The sequence below is a fragment of the Urocampus carinirostris genome, chromosome 20 (assembly GCF_059441175.1).
Source record: "Urocampus carinirostris isolate Australia breed hairy pipefish chromosome 20, RoL_Ucar_1.0, whole genome shotgun sequence".
Classification (NCBI taxonomy): Eukaryota; Metazoa; Chordata; class Actinopteri; order Syngnathiformes; family Syngnathidae; genus Urocampus; species Urocampus carinirostris.
In genome coordinates this window covers 21,218,850-21,240,127 of record NC_142368.1, presented here as the reverse complement: position 1 = coordinate 21,240,127, position 21,278 = coordinate 21,218,850, and the positions used below count along the sequence as shown (strand labels likewise).

The following is a 21,278-nucleotide window of genomic DNA, read 5'->3' as shown; positions in this document are numbered from 1 at the left end:
CCTTCCTTTTTTATCCTTTCTTTCTCTATCATTCTCCATGTTTCTCTTGTTCATTCACTCTCTCTTTTCATCTTTTTCAGCTTTCTTTCTTTTTCTCCCCTTTTTCTCTCTTTCTCATTCCCTCTATCTTTCTCTTGCCTGTTCTCTCTTCTTTTCTTCTTATCTTTCTCTTCTTTCTTTCTCTCTGTCATTCTCTATCTCTTCCTCATTCTCTCTCTCTTTCTTTCTCCTGTTCTATCTTTCTCGCTTTTTCTCGCTCTTTTTAATCTACTTGTCCTGATTCTCCAGTGCATTTTTTTTCTACAATTGGCCCCTAAACTCAAAAGAGTTTAACATCCCTGCTCAAGGTGGATACAAATCAATGATTTCTCGATATTGGTGGGGACACTTGGTCCGTGTAGAAATTTCTCCTTTGCTCTTGACTTTTTATGGGACTTGGCTCTAGTTCCCTAATGTGGACCCCCAAAAACATGTGCATGGGATTCCATTGATGTATTTTTGTTGTTTTTATTACAGGAAGGTGTTGCATGTTCCTCAGGAAGGCAAGACCAAGGAGCTAGCCGTGGTAACCAGCCAAGTCCACCTCAACAGGTCTTGTTCAGTCACCTCCCTCTTCATTCACAAGTACAGGTACAGAATTATTTTATACTGTGAGTTTCGCACAACAAAACGCACGCGATTAAAAGTCGCATGCACAAATTTAAGGAAAATCAACTTTGATTTGTAAAAGTTGCACTGGATTTCAAGCTGCACGCTTGAACAACTCATTCATGTCCATTTATTAGATTTTAAAAAAATCAGCAAGGAAATGTCTAGTACAGAAAAGTAGCACATTGTGCCCCGATTAAGACACTTGTTTGCCGACTTTGTAGCTTTCGATCTTAATCAACTAGCGCAGCAGTGAATATTAATTCAATTGGCATTTACACATATGTAGGAGTGCAACAAAACACTCTCAAACCCCAACGTACTGTACTGACTGAACTTCAGAGGCTTTTACACTTGCTGTGACAGGCGACTGATCTTAAACTCCCCCATCCTTTGTGCACATGACAAGGTGATAGAGTTGAGATCAAGTATTGCTTCTACTACATACAAAATATTACAGTATACATGCTTAGAATCTTTCTAACAAGTATCGTCGACTGGTTGAATATTTGAGTGTGGCAGCTGGTATATTCTTCCTATTGGGCAGAAAACTGCGATCAGTCTAATGACAAGCAGCTTGAGAATTATCGTGTACCTCTCCTTAGTTAATAACAAGTGTCAGCATGTATGATATTTTTTTATGTAGGTCTCCTCTCTATCACTGTGTCATGTGTGCAAGGGATGGGAGAGGTTAAGATCAGTCGAATACAAGCTGTGTTAATTGTATGTGATTCTGAATTTTAGTCAGTACAAAATATTGAGTTTTTGTTTATTACACTACTGTGGTTATGTTAATCCAAATTGAATTATTATTGACTGCTGCGCTAGTTGATTAAGTTTAACAAATGCGGACGAAGTACACAAACAAGTGTCTTAATCGCGACACAATGTGTTATTTTTATGTACATACTTACAACCGCCGTTTACCTGCACTTCATTGAATTTCTTCACTTTGATTTTCGAAGCACTGGGCAGAAATCCCATCATGTAATCATCCTCCAGGGCCCTCGCGATGTTTTGTTTTACTAAAATAATCATATTCCCTAGTTCGTGCGTGTTCTAAGGTAGCTGTTAAGTGCCGGGCGAGGCGACCCGACAGGGACAAACCGCCCAACGGGGCGGGGAGAGCTGTCGTGCCAACGCGGGGTCCCGATGGGCACGCAGCTAGCAAGGTCTGTGGGAAGGGCCCAGCAAGCCTCAGTAGTCACAGCCAACAGTCTCGAAAGAAAAAAAGAATAAGCCCAAAGAAAGATGCGGGTTCTTGAAATCTTTGAAAATACTTGAATTTTTATGTTGCATTTTCAAGATCAGGAAATTCTTGAAATTGGGGTCAAGTGCTTGAAAATGATTGAAACTGTTGCTGTTGCCATGTTTCTTTTGCAAGTCTGACTTTATAAATGTGCAATAAATGATTAAATGGAAAAAAATGTACTAATCTATTTTAACCAATTCAGACACAGATCCTCTGAAAAACATGCAAAAAATCTGAATTAAAATAAGTAAAACGAAAAGCAAAGGATCAGCAGTCTCTAAGATTGATAAATTGAATGCACTCTGCTTCGGAACAATCAATATCGTCAAAGTGAGTCCAAATTTGGCTCATTCTTCTGCTTTTTATATATATATCGTACTTTTCTTTTTTCCGTATTGAACTCAATTATTACCCAACAACTATAGAGCCCTTTCCCATGTTTGGAAACAAGTGAGACATATTGAAGCTGTGCTTGCATTGTTGAAGCAGAAAGGCAGAATTAATGTCAATTTATAGCAGCTTATTGACACAAAAAGATCCTAGATAAAAATAGTGAAAATTAGCAAAAAATAAAATGTTCTTTTGGTCCGCCCTGGATTTCTTCCTTTGAAGGTACTGGAAAAATTAAATCATTGTCCTTGAAAGTTCTTTAAAAGTGCTTGGAAAAAAGTGTACCTAGCTGGGAAAAAAGGAGTGTAGCAGCTTGTAGTCCGTAATTTACGGTAATTCTAAATAATAATGATTGCGGTGTTTTTTTCCGTGTTTCAGGTGCGTTCCCTGTTCCCCATGATCCCAATCGGCGGGATCCAAATGGTCCACGCAGTGCCCTCGTCCCTCGGTGCCACTCCAGGACAGCAGGGGGCGCAGCAGGCCTCGCCCCACCCGAGTCAAATTTCATTAGAAGACCTCAGAAAAAGTCGAGGAGACGGGCCGTCATCTGGGTCTCCCCATCTTGTGACGGAGGAGAAAGAAGTGGTGGTCCGGGAACCGGAGGAGAGCATCCGGACTTGCACCAAAGCCATCGCCTCGCTCCGCATCGACCCCGACCAACACGCCACCAGGGGGCGACGTTCTGTCGGGGACCCGTCAGAGCAAGGACAACCCGGGGGCCCGTCCTCCCCTCCCTCGCCTGAGCTGAGGTCTCAGCACTTTAGCAACCCCTCGCCGTGTCCCTCGCCTTCGGGAAAAGACGTTTTGTAGACAAGTGGTCGGCAACCGCTGGGCCGCGGACCGGTACGAGGCTGTGGGTCGTTTGAGTCATGGGCCCAATAGAAATATACAAAAAAGAATGCCTTTTATTTTTGCATATGCTGTCATTTCTTTCACCCCAGAAAACCATAATGCTCGTTATACTTATCTAGATTTTCTAGTAGTTTATCACCATAATTTAGCAATAAGTGATGTGTCATTCGCAAACAAAACGTTTCTATGAGCCGGCCCCCCATCAATGAGGAGCCAACTCCCTTCCAAACGCTCTTTTTCTGTTTAGCACTCTCTCTCTCACTCTCTCCCTCTGTCTCTCTCTCTTTAAGGCGCTCATGTCATTCTCCCTAGTGGTTTCGTTATCACACTGTGGAATTGAGCTTATTATTATTGTTATTATTACGAATGTTATTATTGGGCCGGACTGCGAGAATATATTCAGACTTTAAACCGGTCCGTGGTACAGTAAGGGTTGCCGACCACTCTCGTAGATGACTTTTTGCACAAAGTTCACGGTTCACGGATCCCTTCAACACCAGGTTCATCAGGGCACCACTTCCTGTGGTGTGTCTTGTGCCCCGCCCATCCCTCTCCTGGACGTTTTTTGGATCGGGGAATGCTCCCCCACATGAGACAGATATTCCTGGTTTCCATTAGCTGAAGCCTCCTGATGTAACTCATATACAGCACCTTCATCATCTGGTCACCGTTGTTTTTCGCCGGACCTCAGCATTGACTCGCTTCATTTTCACTCTTGGAATAAGACATTTTCTTGCAGACACACACCCAGTTACTCGAAATCATGTCGGGTTTAAAGACTTTCAAAAGATATTTGTGCGTCTGTTCGTGTGGGGCAGTCAAGTGGTACTTTGATAACAACAATAATATTAAAAATAAAAGAATAATAATCCGCCCCGTGTGCCTTTGCAGGGTGCTTGTGTTCATGTCACATCAGTCAACCACAAGCCCCGCCCTCTTACCTTTACCCCCCCTCCATGTTTTTGTTTGACACCTGTCAGTCTGGACAATTGATGTGAAGTGATGAATTCTTCTGTTAATGATGTACGGTTGCACTAAAACATATTTTTTATAAGAGTGAAAGGCTTTTTTTTCTGTGTACAGCTGCAGCAGCAATTGAATTATGCTATTTATTGTTCTGACGATGATTATTGTTACCATGTTTGATGAATTGTACATTTTTCTTTCTTATTTCTGTGGTGGCCGCCTTTTTCTATGTCCCGCATGACGTCAGCCATTTATATTCACGGCGATTAGACGAGATCACCATATTTACTGTAGCTAACGTATGAATTAATTCGTTCACGTTATAATCCACATTTAGCTCACAATTAGATTCTCTCGCCACTTTTCTTGTGATATTTTCACAGAAATTTTCCGTGTTCACACTCCCTGAAGTCTTTGTGGGCGTGTCTCAAAGCTGGTACAAGCAGTGGGTGTGTCTACTGGGCATGCTTAAAGGGACAGTGTGCATTACTTGGCACCTCATCGTGGGTAAAAAAATGTAAAGCAAAACAATACCTATTTAAATAATAAGCAAAATTATTATATACAGGGTTCGTACAGGTGCTTGAAATCATTGAAAATGCTTACATCAATGTTGTGTTTTCAATGATTGAAAAGTACTTGAATTTTTGATAAAGTGTTTGTAAATGCTTGAAATTGTTGCCATGTATTTCAACAAGTCCGCTTAAAGGTAATTTAGACACTGCTCTCTGGTGGCTTCGCTTTGCCATCGGATTTCTTCTTCCCTCGTGATTAACTGCAGCTGGCATTAGTTTGTACGGCATTGTCCTATGAAGCGTCATCGCCCCCTAAAGGTCACGCCCAAGAGGACAGGTCCATGCTACATCCAAACAGGGCACTATGAAATGTGTATTAGTACAAAGGATTAGGCATCAATTCTGTACATTTATTAAGGGACATGCAAAAAATGGAGGAGGTGTTTCTCAGCGGTAAATTGTAATGGGAAGTACTTCCTTCAACTGAAAATTAAGCTAAATATATCGTCATTTTACCCAACACTGATATGGGGAGAGATTTGTCTCACAAAACTATATATTCACGATTTAGTCAAGATCTGAAAATCATGTCCTGATAAATGCACATGTAAGATTAAAAGAGTCATATGTAAATTGCAGATACATTTGTGGCCCTGCAAAATACATTATTCACACCAGATTTTTTGTTTAATGGTACTGGAAAAATAGTAAAATTGGCTTTTAAAGTACTTATAGTGCTCAAATTTGGCCATGAAAGGTGTACGAACCCCTTTTTTAGCACTCGCCTTCAGAGGCACTACACCATACAGTGACTTCTAGTGTTCAAATAATACACACTGCCCCTTTAATCCACGTGCCTCACCACGTGACAAACTCTTGCTACTAGATCTCGCATAATTCTCATCCTTCAAAAGCAAAACAACTCAAATCTTTCCACCGCATTCTCCCTGCGTGCATTCACCTCACAGCCAACAACGAGGCACTCCAAAGCACCTTAAAAAGCAAAGCCACAGTACAAAACCTTTTTCCGAGATAAAAGAAAAGATGAGAATTTATGTGTACATATATGTACAGTATATAGAAAAACACACATGAAGCATGTGTGCGTGGGTAAATTTGTTTTGTATTAAAAAAAAAATACTTTTTTTTTTAATTATTTATTATTGTAAGTAGAATGATCCGATTGGGGACAATATTCAGTTGTATGAGTGTGTAGGATCAGTGTGTAAGACATTTTTGAAGCCTCTCTTTAACGGACAAGGCCAGAGGAATGTCTAAACGCTTTTGTAGAGAAGGCTCGGTGTCGTACTGGTGTCATATCAATCCCAATCCTCATAAATGTATGCGAGTGTGAGTGAGTGCAAGTGAAAAGAAATTGTTTCTCGAATAAATGCAAATGGAACTAGTGGATTTGTACATTCTTTTGTGTCAGGAATCGTTCTCAAGTAAGTTTTATGAGTCCGTATTATTAAATCTCAATAACTGAAACCAAAAGTATAAACACAGTTCAGATCTATCTATGTATATGTGTGGACAGAAATAATGTATATATATGTAACCGTGGTGTACCTGTCCCTCCAAAGATCCACATTCACGCTGGACTGGATGATGAGGTTTTTATTACCGTTTCTGCAGATGAAATGAGTCACTACATTAGCTTCTCTGCTGGCTTTGATCTTATCAAAGAGCTTTCTTTTCAATTTACATAAGATACATTTTAGAATATCAAAAGTATCTTGTTAAAATGGATGTAAAAATGTATAACAAGAGATCGTATAGTGTTTTTTTTTTAACGTTTACAATGAATTCAACATATTTTTCTTTAGTCTGAATTTTAACCAACATCATCCTTTTTGTATATATGAGAAAATAGAAATAATACCAATAATGAGAATAAAAACGGATACAATTTACCTGCAGATGAAATGAGTCACAACATTAGCTTCTCTGGTGGCTTTGATCTCTTTGATCTCTATAAGGGGAATTAACATTTTAGCACAACAGAAACAAAACGAAAATAAATCCAAACAGCTTGACAACATCAATCACATTACTGTGCATGTTGAGAGATTTGTCAGCTGTGGTTATAATGTTTAAAATTAACTTTTTTTGTGGAGCACCAAAAGATGTGTCCTACCGTAAGCAGCTCTCTCTCTAGACTGCCAACAAACCCCGCCTCCCGGTTACATGTCAGAAGCCAAAACCAAACCCTATCCCTTACCAGCAGGTGGCACTGTTGGACTCATCATTGCAGGACACTTACCAAAAACTATACACATATTTCAGCAGGAATTTCAATAAAACAAAAGTTATTATTACACCCGCTACACATAGAGACACTCAATGGGTAAAAAAAATCAACCCTAAAATCAATCATTAAGAATTGTATCATTCATATCACAGTGAACATTGTTTAGAACCATATCAGGCATTCTATTGTTCATTATCTCAAGAAAACGTGTTTTTATTACGATTGCAAAATCAAATGTGGAGCAAATCAGAATTTTTTTTTTCTTGTTTTGGAAAAAAATATATTCTTGTTGGGAAGTTAGGGAAACTAGGGGGTATTCTTAAATCGTCTATTGTCTTAGTGTTCCTTTTAAATCAAAGTAGATGACCCCTTTTACCTCGTCTTCCTGTGACGCCATTTTCGTGTCAGTGTTTCTTTCAAGTGGTCCTTACTGCAGAACCACCACAGGTTCAATCCCGCCCACCAGGTGTAGACCCGCCTATAGATGCAGCCTCGCCCACCACTTAGCCCCGCCCACTAGACGTCTCTTCCGGTACTGCAGCGAGCACCCTATCGTTTCTTTCGGTTTGATAATTAGAGGACGTTTTCTTTTGTCTTTTATATCAATATCATTTTTAGATGCTCTGTGTGGGATTTATGTTACAGTGGAACCTCGGTTCTCGACCATAATCCGTTCCAGAACCCTGTTCAAAAACCGATTTGGTCGATCACGGAAAATCGTTTTTGCCATTAAAAGTAATGTAAAATCATTTTAATCCGTTCCAACACCCTGAACGCTTACAATGAACGTAAACATGAAGCTAACCCAGGTCAATCGTACGTTCGCGTTAGCGTACTCTCCGTACAAAAGATTACGCTAACATGAACGTGTACAACTAAAAAAGTCAGGTGGTTTTCACGTCATTTAGCACCCGGGTCTCCACAACAAGTGGTGAGCGGTTAAAGGATAAAGAAAAGAATTATGAATAGGATTTCTTACCTTTGTGGTGCTCAGCAGAAGCCATGTTGTATGTTTAGCAAGATCGGAAACTCACACACCTTCTTCATATTTTGCTGATATTTCTTTCTTAAATGCAATAGTTGTACGCACCACCCTTCTTTTTTCACCTGTAGCACACCGACCTTCTTCGGAGGCATAAATAGGGGCTAAAACACTCCGTTCACCGATATCTAAAGCGAAAGCAAAAAGAAATGCACGCGCACGTCATAACAGTTCTTCACGAGGGGTGGGGGCAATCTACACCCGTACGCCGCTCAGCATCGCACCCTAGCGTACCGGCATTCGAACTCTGATTTTTTGAACGAAAAGCGAAGCAAGAATTTCTCGAAATTTTTGGTCGAGAACCGATTTGTTTGAACTGAGAGGCGTTCGAAAACCGAGGTTCCACTGTATTAATTTATTGCTGTTAAACCGTGTTTTCACCTTTTGTTGCGTAAGTTTGGAACGCTGTTCTATTTTTTGTTGATGAGTAGTTTATTATTATTATTTATTTATTATTTATTTTAGTTTATTTTGATTATTTTGGTTTGATACAAAAAGGGAAGTTAATGTTTCCACTTGGTGCTGGTTTTCCTCCATCCCAGGGACAAGTTTAGTTTCAGAGTCAAACTCAATTGCTTTAGACAAACAAAAAATCTAAATTACCTCTTTTTTTTTAGATCAATTTAACTTAAAATGATTTAGGATCTCTCAACACTGTTTAGGAGCGTCACTTCCCTTTTGGGAGCATCGCATTACCCCATGTGGCTAGCATATTTCCTCATGGTTGAGGTTTTTGAGTTTTTCCTTGCCTTCGTGTAGGTTTTAGATCAGGGGATGGTCCAATAAAAGTCTGTAGTTTGCAATCATCTGTGGTCTGTGGAGCCCTTTGAGACTCTTTGTGATTAAGGGCTATCATTTACTTTATTGAAAAGTATTAATCAGTGATGCATTCCATTCAACACTTTATAGAGTTTTTATTATTATTAGTAGTAGTAGTAGTAGTGTTAGGAATCTAAATATTAGAATGTACCGTTTACCAAATTGTTCGAATTAGTTATCTGACTCCATTAACCAAACACGACCTACATTCTCCTAACAATGCGCGCTCGTTTCTTCTTGTGAAAAGATGGACGAGAGACTGGCATTTCCACACAGGGGCAGATTTAATTTCTTAAAGTATTTAACTAAGTGAACTCCATCGAATTAGCCGAATTAGTGTCGCTCGAGTCTCCGTCAAGCCTCCTCTCTCGATCTTCTGCCTTTCTGTTTTCGACCCATGTCCCTCCGCAAGCTGGTGTGCCGGCTCCTCCAATGGGCGTGACAGGAAAACCCCCACGTGGGGTCCGCCCCCTCGCCCCGATGTCTGGAGAAACTCAAAACAGCAGAGCGTTTCTACGTCATCAGAGCCTTGTTCTCCAAACATCGCCTGCCGTCCCCCCGTCAGAGTCTTGTTATCAAAATTCCTCAGCCAAAACATACCGCATTCGGATCAGCGTGACCTGTTATTGAACTTCAGCCTACCCGGTGAAAATCTTCATTGCACTCGATAAATGTAACTTGTATTTAATCATAACAAATCCTTTATAGTAAAATGTATTACATCCTTCAGTAGTAGTAGTAGTAGTAGTAGTAGTAGTAGTAGTAGTAGTAGTAGTAGTAGTAGTAGTAATAGTAGTAGTAGTATCACATACTCACACTGTAACACACCGGACCCTCCACAGACTCCGCCGCTATGCTGCAAGTGACACTAACCGGGCAAAAGAGAAGCAGAGGACAGTGCTAAAAATCAAACGGACTGAAGAGCGTTGTTCACATCTTTTGTTATGTTTGAAAAAAACTTTATCTAGCGTTTTTCTATCTATCTATCTATCTATCTATCTATCTATCTATCTATCTATCTATCTATCTATCTATCTTTTTTATCTATCTATCTATCTATCTATCTATCTATCTATCTATCTATCTATCTATCTATCTATCTATCTATCTATCTATCTATCTATCTATCTATCCAGATATAAAGCAGACTTTTCAAGTGTGCAAGCGGCCTGTGCAGCTAAACAGTGTTACATTCATAGAATGATGCTATTAAATGAGTAACAAAACTTCACAAAAGAGCGAAAATACTCGGTGGTGTTTTATCCGGGGTCCTTTAGTTATAATGAAACGACAGTAGGTGGCGATATTTACCATTCAATGTGTGAGTGTTTTACATTAGACTTGCGACACTGTCGTTATAGATATTTGTTTATGGTTTTTCATTAAAAATGCAAAACTCTGATATACATACCTGTCAAGCTCCAGGGCTCCATTCCCTTACAAAATGTCGTATTTTCCCTTACAAAATACAAAATCATCTTACACCATATTTTTTTTCAAACGTGTTTATTAATGTAGTTTAACATGTTATATTGTACATGTGTTTCGTTATATCATATATATTGCTAATTAACATTTTGTAGTGAGATCCTGAGTTGCTCGACATGAATGAGGTTTATTATAAAAAAAAGTTCAAAAATTAAGTAGCTTGGACGTTCACTGTAAAGGAAAAAATACATGCAAATATAATTAAGGAGAATAATACATTTTCTTATTCAAATTATTAATTCATTTTGTTGGTAATATACTGATTAAAGGGATAACCACAAACCTGTCTTTTTTTCTTAACTTCTTTATACAACAATAATAATTCGTAATATAATACATCAAAGCTCTTTAATGAGTTGAGCCAAAAAAGCCGGTTCTCTAAAAAGAGACGGACTTCCTTTCACTACACAACTCGAACTCGTTTGACTTGATTGATTTGCCGTTTCGTGATAGTCGGTGTATACCGGATGGTACCTATAATTGACAAATTTGCGTTTTACCGTACATATTTTCTTGTACGTCGTGCACGTCTTATAATGCATAATAAACATACTTTCTACGGCAAAAACGTACAGGTTGACAGGTATGAATATATATGTAACTGCGGTGGATGATGAGGCTTTTATTTCAGTTACGTTAGCAGCGTGCTGGAGACTGCAATGAGCGACACAACATACAGACACCATGTGGTTAGCACCTCCGCTGGTTTTCAACATCGTTAGCAGCGCGCTGGAGACTGCTAACAATATCCGTCTTCCGGTCATAAAATCAGAGGCTAAACTAAACTTTACCCCATACCAGCAGGTGGCACTGTTGGACTCGTCATTACAGGACACTTATACACAAACTATAAAAACATATTTCTTCAGGAATTTCAAAAAAACAAAAGTTATTATTTCACCCGTTACAACTCGGTAGAATTCAATACATAAAAACAACATAAAAATGCAGTAGGCGTGGAGCCTCCTGTCCGCTAGATGTCGCAGAAATAATTCCACCGCTGCTGTGAAACGAGTAATCGCCATTATACTTGAAGAAGAGAAGAAGCTTTAAAAAAGCGGCCAGGAAGTTCTTATGTTGGGGTGCAAACTTGTGACGCTCAAGCTCGCAGCTAGCATACATAGCATAAGCTGCATGGTGGTACCTACTGCAAGTCGACTCACTTTTGCATCGTTTTTAAGGACTAAATCGAAGCGGGGTAGCGATCAGCTTTTGTCCCTAGCAAAATGACCGCAAGCTGTGTGATTCGGCTGGTAGTTTAGTGACTGTAATGCTGAGGATAGTTCGTCTTTTCAGGGCAGTGACATTGACGAGAAGCGTCTGTGGATCCTCTGCAAAAGACATGGCCAAGGGGAAGTTCTTTTACGCAGTGAGGACTGGACTTCGACCCGGTGTCTATAACACTTGGTGAGACCCGAGTTATTCTAAATTATTGGTCATGTTTATATAAAAATTCAACCACGCAGTGTTTAGATTAGTAAGATTGACAGCCGCCGTGCCCAATTAAGTTATACCGCGTTTTGTTCATTATTCAAGTGCAGACAAACGAGATTGCAGCCAAATGTTTACTGGATGCGGTTTATAAAAGTCGTACTCCCCTCTGTTCCTTTCGGCACACATATAATTGTTGTTAGAATCCAAATTACCCCAAAAGAGAAACTAGTGTATGCAACACCCATCCATTATCTGCACCGCTTATCCTCAGCAGGGGTGCTGGAACCCATCCCAGCTATCCTTGGGCAGTGGGCAGGGGACACCCTGAAGTGGTTGCCAGCCAGTCGCAGGGCACACAGGGACAGACAACTGACTTGCTCACTCACACCTATGGACAATTTGACCTGGCCAATTAACCTGAAATACATGTTTTTGGAATGTTGGGAGGAAACCGGAGTGCCCGGAGAAAACCCATGCAAGCACAGGGAGAACATGCAAACTCCACACAGGAGATTTGATCTCATGACCTTTAGAACTGGGCCGCACACACGCTAACCAATGCGCTGCCGTGCTTCTATGCAACATAAAATACATAAATACACGTAGACGGGTCTCAATGTAATCTCAATGTCGTTATTGTAAAAACTGGTCGGTCCCGTTTGTTGAACATAAGGCTGATTATTATATTTAAATTAAATAATTTCCCACTACACTTTTTCCGAAATGGGGAAAAATCAATTGAAAACAACATGAACACAAATTAGAATTAGAACCGTCTTTATTGGCATTGATGACAACGTACTGAACTTTGTTTACATCGAGACTAGACATGGTATTTGTTTAGGATATTACGGAGTGTGCAGTTTCCTTATGTGTGAGAAGATAAGCAGGACATTGTGGTTCAGCCTTTAAGAATATTTATTCCTCAACAGCAAGCAAACAAGAACACGGCTCCATCCAATCCAACATGGCAATACACAGCAAAACGAAATAAAGTGCGTGCGAAATGACGTCCCTCTATAGAAAACGTCTTACTGCAATACCACGAGTAAGAGCGCTATTAAATTAACAAATCTTAACAGTACTCCAGGGTAAACATGTAAAAAAGACTAAAGACAAAAAGAAGGACCGGATAAATAGCCAAAAACGTTTACAAGCTTGTGCTTAGAGACTGGCATGTGAGAGTTGCATGTGCATCAGAACCAATATTGCAATTACTTTAAGCAGCAACATAATTCCAAATTAAGAAGACAAAATATATTAATACCTAATCATATAAAACAAAGGCTAATACAATGTTACTTATCGCAATGGAGTTCCTTTGGTGCCAATTATCTGTCTATGGGCCCAATGACAAGTCTGCATCTATCTTATATTGCTGTGTAGTTTCTGTGTTGACGTCCACTGCCGTTGTATATAGTATGTACACCTGTAACGTGTACTATGGGATTCCAATAGGGCTAAAATTCTTCATATGTGGAGTGTGACAATATAATGCTGATTCTGTCAGTGTAGTGTGTCATTGCTTGCGCCAATGTTAACATTTGTATGTTGTGTTACATCTACACTAAAAATGACATTTAACATTTGCACAAAAACAAAGTTAAGATCGACACGAGCAGCAACACTTGACATGCACACAGCAAATGAAGGCAGCATATCCAACAATGTAAGCTACATATAACTCATTTTTACCCGAGATTTGTCTCAAAACAAATACTATCTTCCTTCCTTTCTCACTCACAAGCACAGCCACTCCTTCTCTAGCATGTCCACCCGCAACTCCAGACCTTCTACCATACATACCTCCAAGCTGTAATTCACCCTTTCCTTTCATCTTTGTCTCACTCAAGGCTAACACATCAACCTTCCTTTTAGTCATCATCCTTTCGATCTCCTCTTTCTTCCACTCAGTCGCTTTACTTCCACATCCTCTCACATTTAGTGACCCTATAACTAGGGTTTGCGGGACCTTTCGTTCTCCCGCACCCCTTTTTTTGTCTTGCTGTCTCTTAGGGAGTAGAGATAGAGAGGAAAGGATCCCCAGTCCCCTCGCTCCCTCCACTTTAGTCGCCTCTTACGACACACAGCAGACCACGGTGGGAGAATTCTCACCACAGGGCATACCCTGATTTAGCCAATATCTAAAAATTATGTCTTGAATAATGCACATGCAATATTAAAAATAGCAAATGTAAATTGTAGACGTATTTTTGATTATGCAAAATAAATGATTTCACACCAGATTTCTTCTTTAAATGTTACTTCAGAAAATGAAAAATTGGTTTTAAAAAGTGCTTAAATTTGGCCACGGCAAGGGTGTACCAACCCTGGATTTGTGCTCTGCATATTTCGACTTTTTTCCGGGCAGGGAGGAGTGCAAGGCACAAGTGGATAAATTCCCGTCAGCTTCGTTTAAGAAGTTTGCAGCTGAGAAAGAAGCATGGGCCTTTGTTCGAGGTGTAGAATTGTCTGAGGTGCCGAAACTTGCCGAAGGTCTGTTGGTGAAAAAGAAAATATTTGCTTTCCATTTTTCTGGAGTGAAATCTTTTGGTGTCTTATGCTTTTGTTTTTTTTGTTGCCAGAGAAATCCGATGTATGTTTGCTTCCGAAAAGAGGGCCTGAGCCACTGGAGTACATCCCGCTTGGTAAGAGAAGTCTCGTAGGAGAGGAGAAAACGCAGCAAGAATCTGTAGTGCCGTCCAAGCGCGTTAAACCCAACCACAGCTCATCTTCAGGCAACGATTCCAAATTCACGTACATGGGTAACAATTACATGTGTTTCTGCAATTGCATTCTGATTCTTCTGTCACAGTGTTTGATATACAGTACTTAATGGCTTGCGAAACTATTTGCCCCTCTTGAACATTGTGACCTTTTGCCACATTTTAGACTTTAAACATAAAAATATAAAACTGAAGAATCAACAATAAGTGGGACAAAGTCATGAAATGGAACACACTTTATTGGTTATTTTAAACCTTTTTAACAAATAAAAACGAAAAAGTGGGTGTGCAAAATTATTCAGCCCCTTTACTTTCAGTGGAGCAAACTGTCCAGAAGTTCAGTGAGAATCTCTTAATGATTCAATGTTGATCTAAATGACTAACAATGTTAAATAAACCTGATGGAGTCCGCAAAAGACCTGAGACTGGGATGGAGATTTTGCGTCCAACAAGACAATGATCCAAAACATAAAGCAAAAGCTACAATGGAATGGTTCACCAAAACATATCGAGGTGTTGGAATGGCCAAGTCAAAGTCCAGACCTCAATCCAATTGAGAATCTGTGGAAAAAACTGAAAACTGCTGTTCACAAACGCTTTCCATCCAACCTCACTGAGCTCGAGCTGTTTTGCAAGGAGGAATGGGCAAAAATATCAGTTTCTCCATGTGCAAAACTGATAGAGGAGACATACCCCAAGCGACTTGCAGCTGTAATCGCAGCAAAAGGTGGCTCAATGGGGCTGAATAATTTTGCACACCCACTTTTTCGGGTTTTTTATTTGTTAAAAAAGTTTAAAATATCCAATAAAATGTGTTCCACTTCATGATTGTGTCCCACTTGTTGGTGCTTCACGAGAAGTTAGTTTTATATCTTTTTGTTTGAAGTCTGAAATGTGGCAAAAGGTCACAAAGTTCAAGGGGGCCAAATAGTTTCACAAGCCACTGTATAAAAATTTGTCTACAGGTGACGCTGTAGTGGTTTACACCGACGGCTGCTGCTCGATGAACGGGAAACGCGGTGCTCGGGCCGGCATTGGCGTCTACTGGGGACCTCAGCATCCCTTGTGAGGGAAAACGCAAATGTGTTATCTCGCCTCTGTCGAGGATTGTGGTGATGTAAAACGAAAACTCTCTATTGTTAGGAATGTTTCTGAGCCACTGGAAGGGAGGCAGACCAACCAGCGTGCAGAAATACAGGCAAGGCATACAATTGTTTGCTTTTGTCTATTTTACAGGATTCGTACGAGTGTTTGAAACCCTTCGAAATGCTTGAATTTAGTGTTTTGTTTTAAAGTGCTCAAATTTTCCAGTAAAGTCCTCGGAAATGCTTGAAGTTGTTGCCATGTTTCTCGGCAGTTTGATTCGATAGACCACGCATTAAATGAAGAAAAATAAAACAGCCCGTGTCTAAGAAATGCAGGTATTTGCACACGCTTCATTATTGAGCTGACTGAGGCTGTAATGATGACACAAGCCAGGAGATGGCAGCAGAGAGTCACAAAGTTCCAAATTACATACAGCTCGTTTTAAAAAATGACTTACCATGGCTTGCACCCACCTTTAAGAGAGAGTGTGTAATATTTAGTGCTTCCTACTGTTACAAAAAATTTAATTGAGTAAAAAAAAAAAATTTTTAATACAAGCAAAAAAAAACACTTCTTTTTTTTTTTTTAAATCACAGGATGAGACATTTGTATTTTTTTTACACCGTGTACTCACGACCTAGAGGTCACCGCCATGTTTGTCATCTTGCTGCTATGCTATTCTCTGTGGCACTGGTTTTCGTTCACATTAGACAACAGTTCCATCTGGTGGTCAAGTTTTCACCACTTGGGTTTTGAATACATTGTTAGTGTTGGTGGGAACAATAGCAATGATAACGACAATTAATCTTTAACTATTATCATTAACAATATGATAACGTATTATTCTTTTGAAGGGGACTGTAAAAATTGGAAAATTACCTTTTAAAGTCGTGAAGAAGCCCTTGAATTTGGCCATGAAAAAAGTGTACGTACCCTGATTATAGATTACAGTAGTCACCATTTTTACAAAATCTAAATAGTACTGTATTTTTCTTAGTTTTAATCTTCAAATATAAAGCGCATTGGATTATAAGGCACATAAACCACAGTAAAAACGAGAGGTAGCATAGAAAATAGATGCACTTAAACTAAAATATTTTCATAGAACATGAATTAAAATTTTGTCATCTGTTTTCACCCCAAAAATCAATTAATTCATAAATAGTTACTGTGCTGTCCTCACTCCAGAGTATCTCCTTTTTCACCTGCTAGACAGATAGTGAACGATTTGCAGAATAATCCGACTCATTTTCTGTATTTGTTGATTATCCAGATAATGATATCAACCACTACTATGGACCGGTTTAATGTCTGACAAAACTCGCGCAGCTCAGTCCAATCTGGATAACATGAAAAGACATTTGATTTTATCTCATCATTGGACTATATTTAATCACAGTACTACGCTGTACAACATTGTTTTGGCTGAACTATTTCCCATAATGCTCCAGGACAACACTGGCACTGTGAGGAAAAACAGTTGATGGTAAGATAAAATCGAATGCCTTTCTCTGTCATCTACTATTTTAGTGGTAAGAATATACCGTCTCACACGCTCTCTCGCCTCGATCCGGGTTTGATTCCCGTTGCACAGGCAAAACTAAAACGAAAGCACGAAATAATTCCTGATAGCTTGCTTACTATACAGATACATGTCTTACCATAAACAAAAAACTTCTTTCAAGTCATTACAATGCGTTTCATACTTACAATTATTGTCCAAAGCAAACCTACTCCAACAAGATTTGCAATTGGCATGTTAACCACAAGAGGGCGTTCAAAGACCACTCTGTTTTTCAAAGGCTTAAGTGTTACCTTATGCAGTATCAATTAATTGTCACAATGCTTTTGTAATGGTATCGACCCTATATTCAGGTATATAAGGCGCACTTTCAAATTTCCGGCCAATTTGGTGTTTTGAGGTGCGCATTATAGTCCGGAAAATATGATGGTTCTTCATCAAATATTGTTTGTCCATGTACCAGGCGGCGTGTATGGCGCTGCAACAAGCCAAAGAACAAAACATCAAGAAACTCCTTGTCTATACAGACAGCAGGTTTACCATCAACGGTGATCACTGCAGTGCTTGTTATCATTTTCTTCACCGTTCCAAACTCTGGGAAAACCTAAAACATGTTTTCATTTTTGTCCAGGTGTCACAAAGTGGGTGAAGAACTGGAAGGTAAACGGTTGGCAGCTCAGCTCGGGAGGCACTGTCACCAACAAGAGCGACTTTGAGAAACTGGACCAGCTCAACGCAGAGCTGGAAGTGATCTGGGTAAGCAATATGAGATATTGGTTGACGTGCACGTATTGTTTTAGAAAACAGAGATTGTTCCGTTTTGTGTAGCATTGGTTCTCATAAGGGTGTCTGTGAGTTTCAAAGAATTTACTTTAAAGTAAAAGCGTTGATGTCAATATCATATTTATTACTATATATCGTCGTATGTGTTTCCACAGAGCAGTGGTTAGCACATTCGCATAACACCTGATAGGTCCCCGGTTCGAGAACGGGTGGAAACATATAGATATAGATACTTAATTCATCCCCGTAGGGAAATTCACACTTCCAGTAGTATCCTTGTGTTGAAAAATAATAAAATAAAGATAGAATACAAAAATACCCAATATAACGTTTTGCTATAGATTATTTAAATAGTGCTACGGAAAATACACACTGTAATAACAATAGGGTAATATGCAAATGTGGGGGTGGGGTTTAATGTGGGCTTTTACTCCCCCCGGTGGAGTTTAAGAGCCTCATGGCATGAGGAAGAAATGATCTCCTCAGTCTGTCCGTGGAACAAGACTGTGACAGCAGTCTTGTTGCTGAAGCTGCTCTTTTGTTTGGAGATGATGCTGTATAGTGGATGTAATGATTTGTCCATGGTTGACCTGACTTGTTCAGTGGTACAGTTGTCAGGCTGTCCAGCTCTGTGCCCACAAAAGAGCCTGCCTTCCTCACCAGTTTATTAGGACGAGAAACATGCTTCTTCTTAGCGCTGCCTCCCCATCACACAGCCGCATAGAAGAGGGCACTTGCCACAACAGTCTCAGAACATTTGCAGGAGCTTTTTGCAGATGTTGAAGGACGCCAGCCTTCCAAGGAAGTACAGTCAGCTTTGTCCTTTCCTGTACAGAGCTTCTGTGTTGGCAGTCCAGTCCAGTTTATTGTCCAGCTGCACACCCAGGTATTTGTAGGTCTGGACAAACTACACATTCTCCTTTGATAGTAACAGGTTCCGGGTGAGGTCCAGTCCTCCTGAAGTCCACCACCATCTCCCTGGTCTTGGTGGTGTTCAGGTGCAGGTGGTTAGCGTTGCTCCATCGGACAAAGTCCGGAATCAATTTCCTGTACTCCTCCTCCTGCCCACGTCTGATACATCCCACGATAGCAGTGTCATCAGCAAACTTCTGCACGTGACAGGCCTCAGAGTTGTACTGAAAGTCCGAAGTACACAGGGTGAATAGGACTGGTGAGAGCACGGTTCCCTGCGGCGCTCCCGTGCTGACCCCAGTGTCAGATGTACAGCCCCCCTTTTTCACATACTGGGTTCTGCCTGTCAGGTAATCCGTAATTCATGCTACAAGGTGTGAGCTTACTCCCATCTTTGTCAGTTTACCACTAAGTAGCAGAGGCTGTATGGTGTTGAAGGCACTGGAGAAGTCCAAAAAAGTAATCCTCACAGCACCCCTGCCACTGTCCAGGTGAGAGAGAGGGATCGGTGTAGCATGTAGACTATAGTATCCTCCACTCCCACCTGGTAGGCAAACTGCAGAGGGTCGATGGCTTGGCGGACCTGTGGCCTCAGGTGGTGTAGCAGCAACCGCTCGATGGTCTTCGTTACATGTGATGTCAGGGCCACCGGCCTGAAGTCGTTGAGTTCCACAGGTCGTGGTTTCTTTGGGACTAGGATGATGCAAGATTTTTTCCATAGCTGGGGGGCCTTCCCCTGTTCCAGACTCAGGTTGAAGATGCGCTGTAGAGGGTCTCCCAGCTCCAACGCACAGGCCTTCAGCAGTCGGGGGGATACTCCATCTGGACCAGCTGTTTTGCTGGGTCGCAGCCGCCTCAGCTCTCCACACACCCGGGCTGCAGTAATCTTGAGGGGGATGTCCTCCTCCATGCTGGTGTCCACAGGGGGAGGGACAGCTGCAGTACTCTGGGGTGAGAATGAGTGGGGTGGTCAAACCTGTTAAAAAGTTTAACTGGTTAACCCTCCCCACATCTACCTCCACGGCCACACCCCGCTTAGTCCCGTCCCGTGATGGTCTTCATCCCTTCCCACACCTCCTTTATGTTGTTGTTCTGAAGCTTTTTCTCAAACTTCCTCCTGTACTGCTCCTTCGCTTCCCGGAGCTGGACTCTGAGCTCCCTCTGTACTCGCTTTAGCTCCTGCTGATCCCCGTCTTTAAAGGTTCTCCTCTTCAGGTTATGTCGCTTGTGATCTAGGGCTTGTTGTTGGCATAGCAGCGTACAGTTCTTGCAGGAAGAACATTGTCCATACAGAAGTTGATGTAGTCAGTAGTGCAGTTTGCCGCCTCAATGTCCCCACTGCTCAACCCTTGCAGGACATCCCAGTCCGTACAACCAAAGCAGTCTCTCGGTGTCTGCTATGCCTGCCTCAGTGGACCATTTCCTGAATGAGTGTGCCACCAGTCTGTACTTGTCCAAGACAAGCCACAAGAAATGGTGCCCCTGCGACCCCAGTGGTTAAGGGAATGCCACCCACATGAGCCTACATGTCTTCTCTATCAATTCCCTAAAAAGGCTTTTAAATGGCTGCCTACTTAAAGAAATTTGCATTCAAAATATTATTTTAACGTGGACCTAAACAACAATAATTAATGAAAATCAGTAGACAACTAAAAATGAATATATCAGTAATAAATATAAAATTGAAACAATTTTGGACCATTTACTGTACCTTTGAGCAGGGCTTCCATGGCATTTTTCCACATCGATCAGCCTGCCTGTAAAAGATGGTGGTCACATCTAAACTCGACAAAAACGTTTTCACCACCGTCGCTTTGCTCACGGGTGATGATCATTTTGATTTGATGTTCCAATTAGTCTGGTAAGTGACATACATGTCAGGGAATGAGTTAGGTAGAATGCATATATTTGCATATTTCAACTCAAAGGTAGTTTTGCTGTTTCACTGAAAAGTGGGGGGGTGAATACTTTTATTTTTATGCATTGCTATGAATGTATTTGTGTTCTTCCAGATGCACATCCCAGGTCACTCTGGCTATAAGGGCAACGAGGAGGCCGACAGGTTGTCCAGAGAAGGAGCCGCAAAGTCTAAACGTGATTGCATATTGTGACATAATTTTGATTTGCTGAGTTGCCCGTCATCCTCCCCGTCTTGGTCTTATTTAAACGAGGCGTCAATGTTTCCCAGTCCTTGCTTTGTTTTTAGTTTCGAAATAAACTTGTTTTTTGCCTCACTCTCTATCTTTGTTTATTTATGGTGAGATTAAAATAGGACAGGCTTTTGGGGATTTTTGAAAGAAGAGAGGAAGGAAGTTTGCACTGAGAAACACTGGAAGGTATAGGCCCCGGGCTCATAGATGTAATTAGTGGCTCCCCTGTCCACCAGGGAGCGCACTTGACTTAAGTGATTTACTGAGTTAAAACGATGATCAGGTTGGAAGGTGACTTCCTTTCTTGGAGATTTGTCCTTCCACCCCCTTTCTCATTTCTCCCTGCTCTTCTTTTCCTTGCTTCCTTCATTTCTTATGCAAATCAACCATTTTACAAGTTGGACTACAGCTTTTCTCACCTTAAACACGCCAACTGATTTAT

The 21,278-nt window shown here is 40.7% G+C and overlaps 2 protein-coding genes across 5 annotated transcripts in view; both read left to right on the top strand.

Annotated features, from left to right (window-relative positions):
* The window catches only part of hivep2a (HIVEP zinc finger 2a), a 112,423-nt gene extending 106,392 nt beyond the window's left edge, over positions 1-6,031 (top strand). For all 3 annotated transcript variants that reach the window (XM_088324643.1, XM_088324641.1, XM_088324642.1), the window contains 2 exons: positions 517-630; positions 2,669-6,031. In XM_088324643.1, the coding sequence (XP_088180769.1) occupies positions 517-630; positions 2,669-3,100 (546 nt within the window). In that variant the 3' untranslated portion in view covers positions 3,101-6,031. The remainder of the gene's footprint in view (positions 1-516; positions 631-2,668) is intronic.
* A 5,274-nt stretch (positions 6,032-11,305) lies between these two features.
* Positions 11,306-20,920, top strand: rnaseh1 (ribonuclease H1). Of its 2 annotated transcripts, XM_088325438.1 has the most exons (9): positions 11,306-11,421; positions 11,520-11,630; positions 14,029-14,153; positions 14,243-14,422; positions 15,349-15,448; positions 15,527-15,581; positions 17,455-17,539; positions 17,623-17,747; positions 20,699-20,920. In XM_088325438.1, exons 2-9 carry the CDS (start codon positions 11,566-11,568, stop codon positions 20,795-20,797), a joined length of 834 nt encoding a protein of 277 aa, XP_088181564.1. In that variant the 5' UTR covers positions 11,306-11,421; positions 11,520-11,565; the 3' UTR covers positions 20,798-20,920. The 2 variants fall into 2 exon arrangements, with proteins under 2 accessions (XP_088181564.1, XP_088181563.1); XM_088325437.1 differs by having other exon boundaries at positions 11,312-11,630.
* Positions 20,921-21,278: the final 358 nt, after the last annotated feature.

Excerpts from the sequence above, each read along its gene's own strand:
- rnaseh1 (XM_088325437.1), top strand. The coding sequence starts at position 11,494 with ATGCTGAGGATAGTTCGTCTTTTCAGGGCAGTGACATTGACGAGAAGC. Across the intron at positions 14,423-15,348 it reads TTCCAAATTCACGTACATGG|GTGACGCTGTAGTGGTTTAC; the intron begins GTAACAATTACA and ends ATTTGTCTACAG. Across the intron at positions 15,449-15,526 it reads TGGGGACCTCAGCATCCCTT|GAATGTTTCTGAGCCACTGG; the intron begins GTGAGGGAAAAC and ends CTCTATTGTTAG.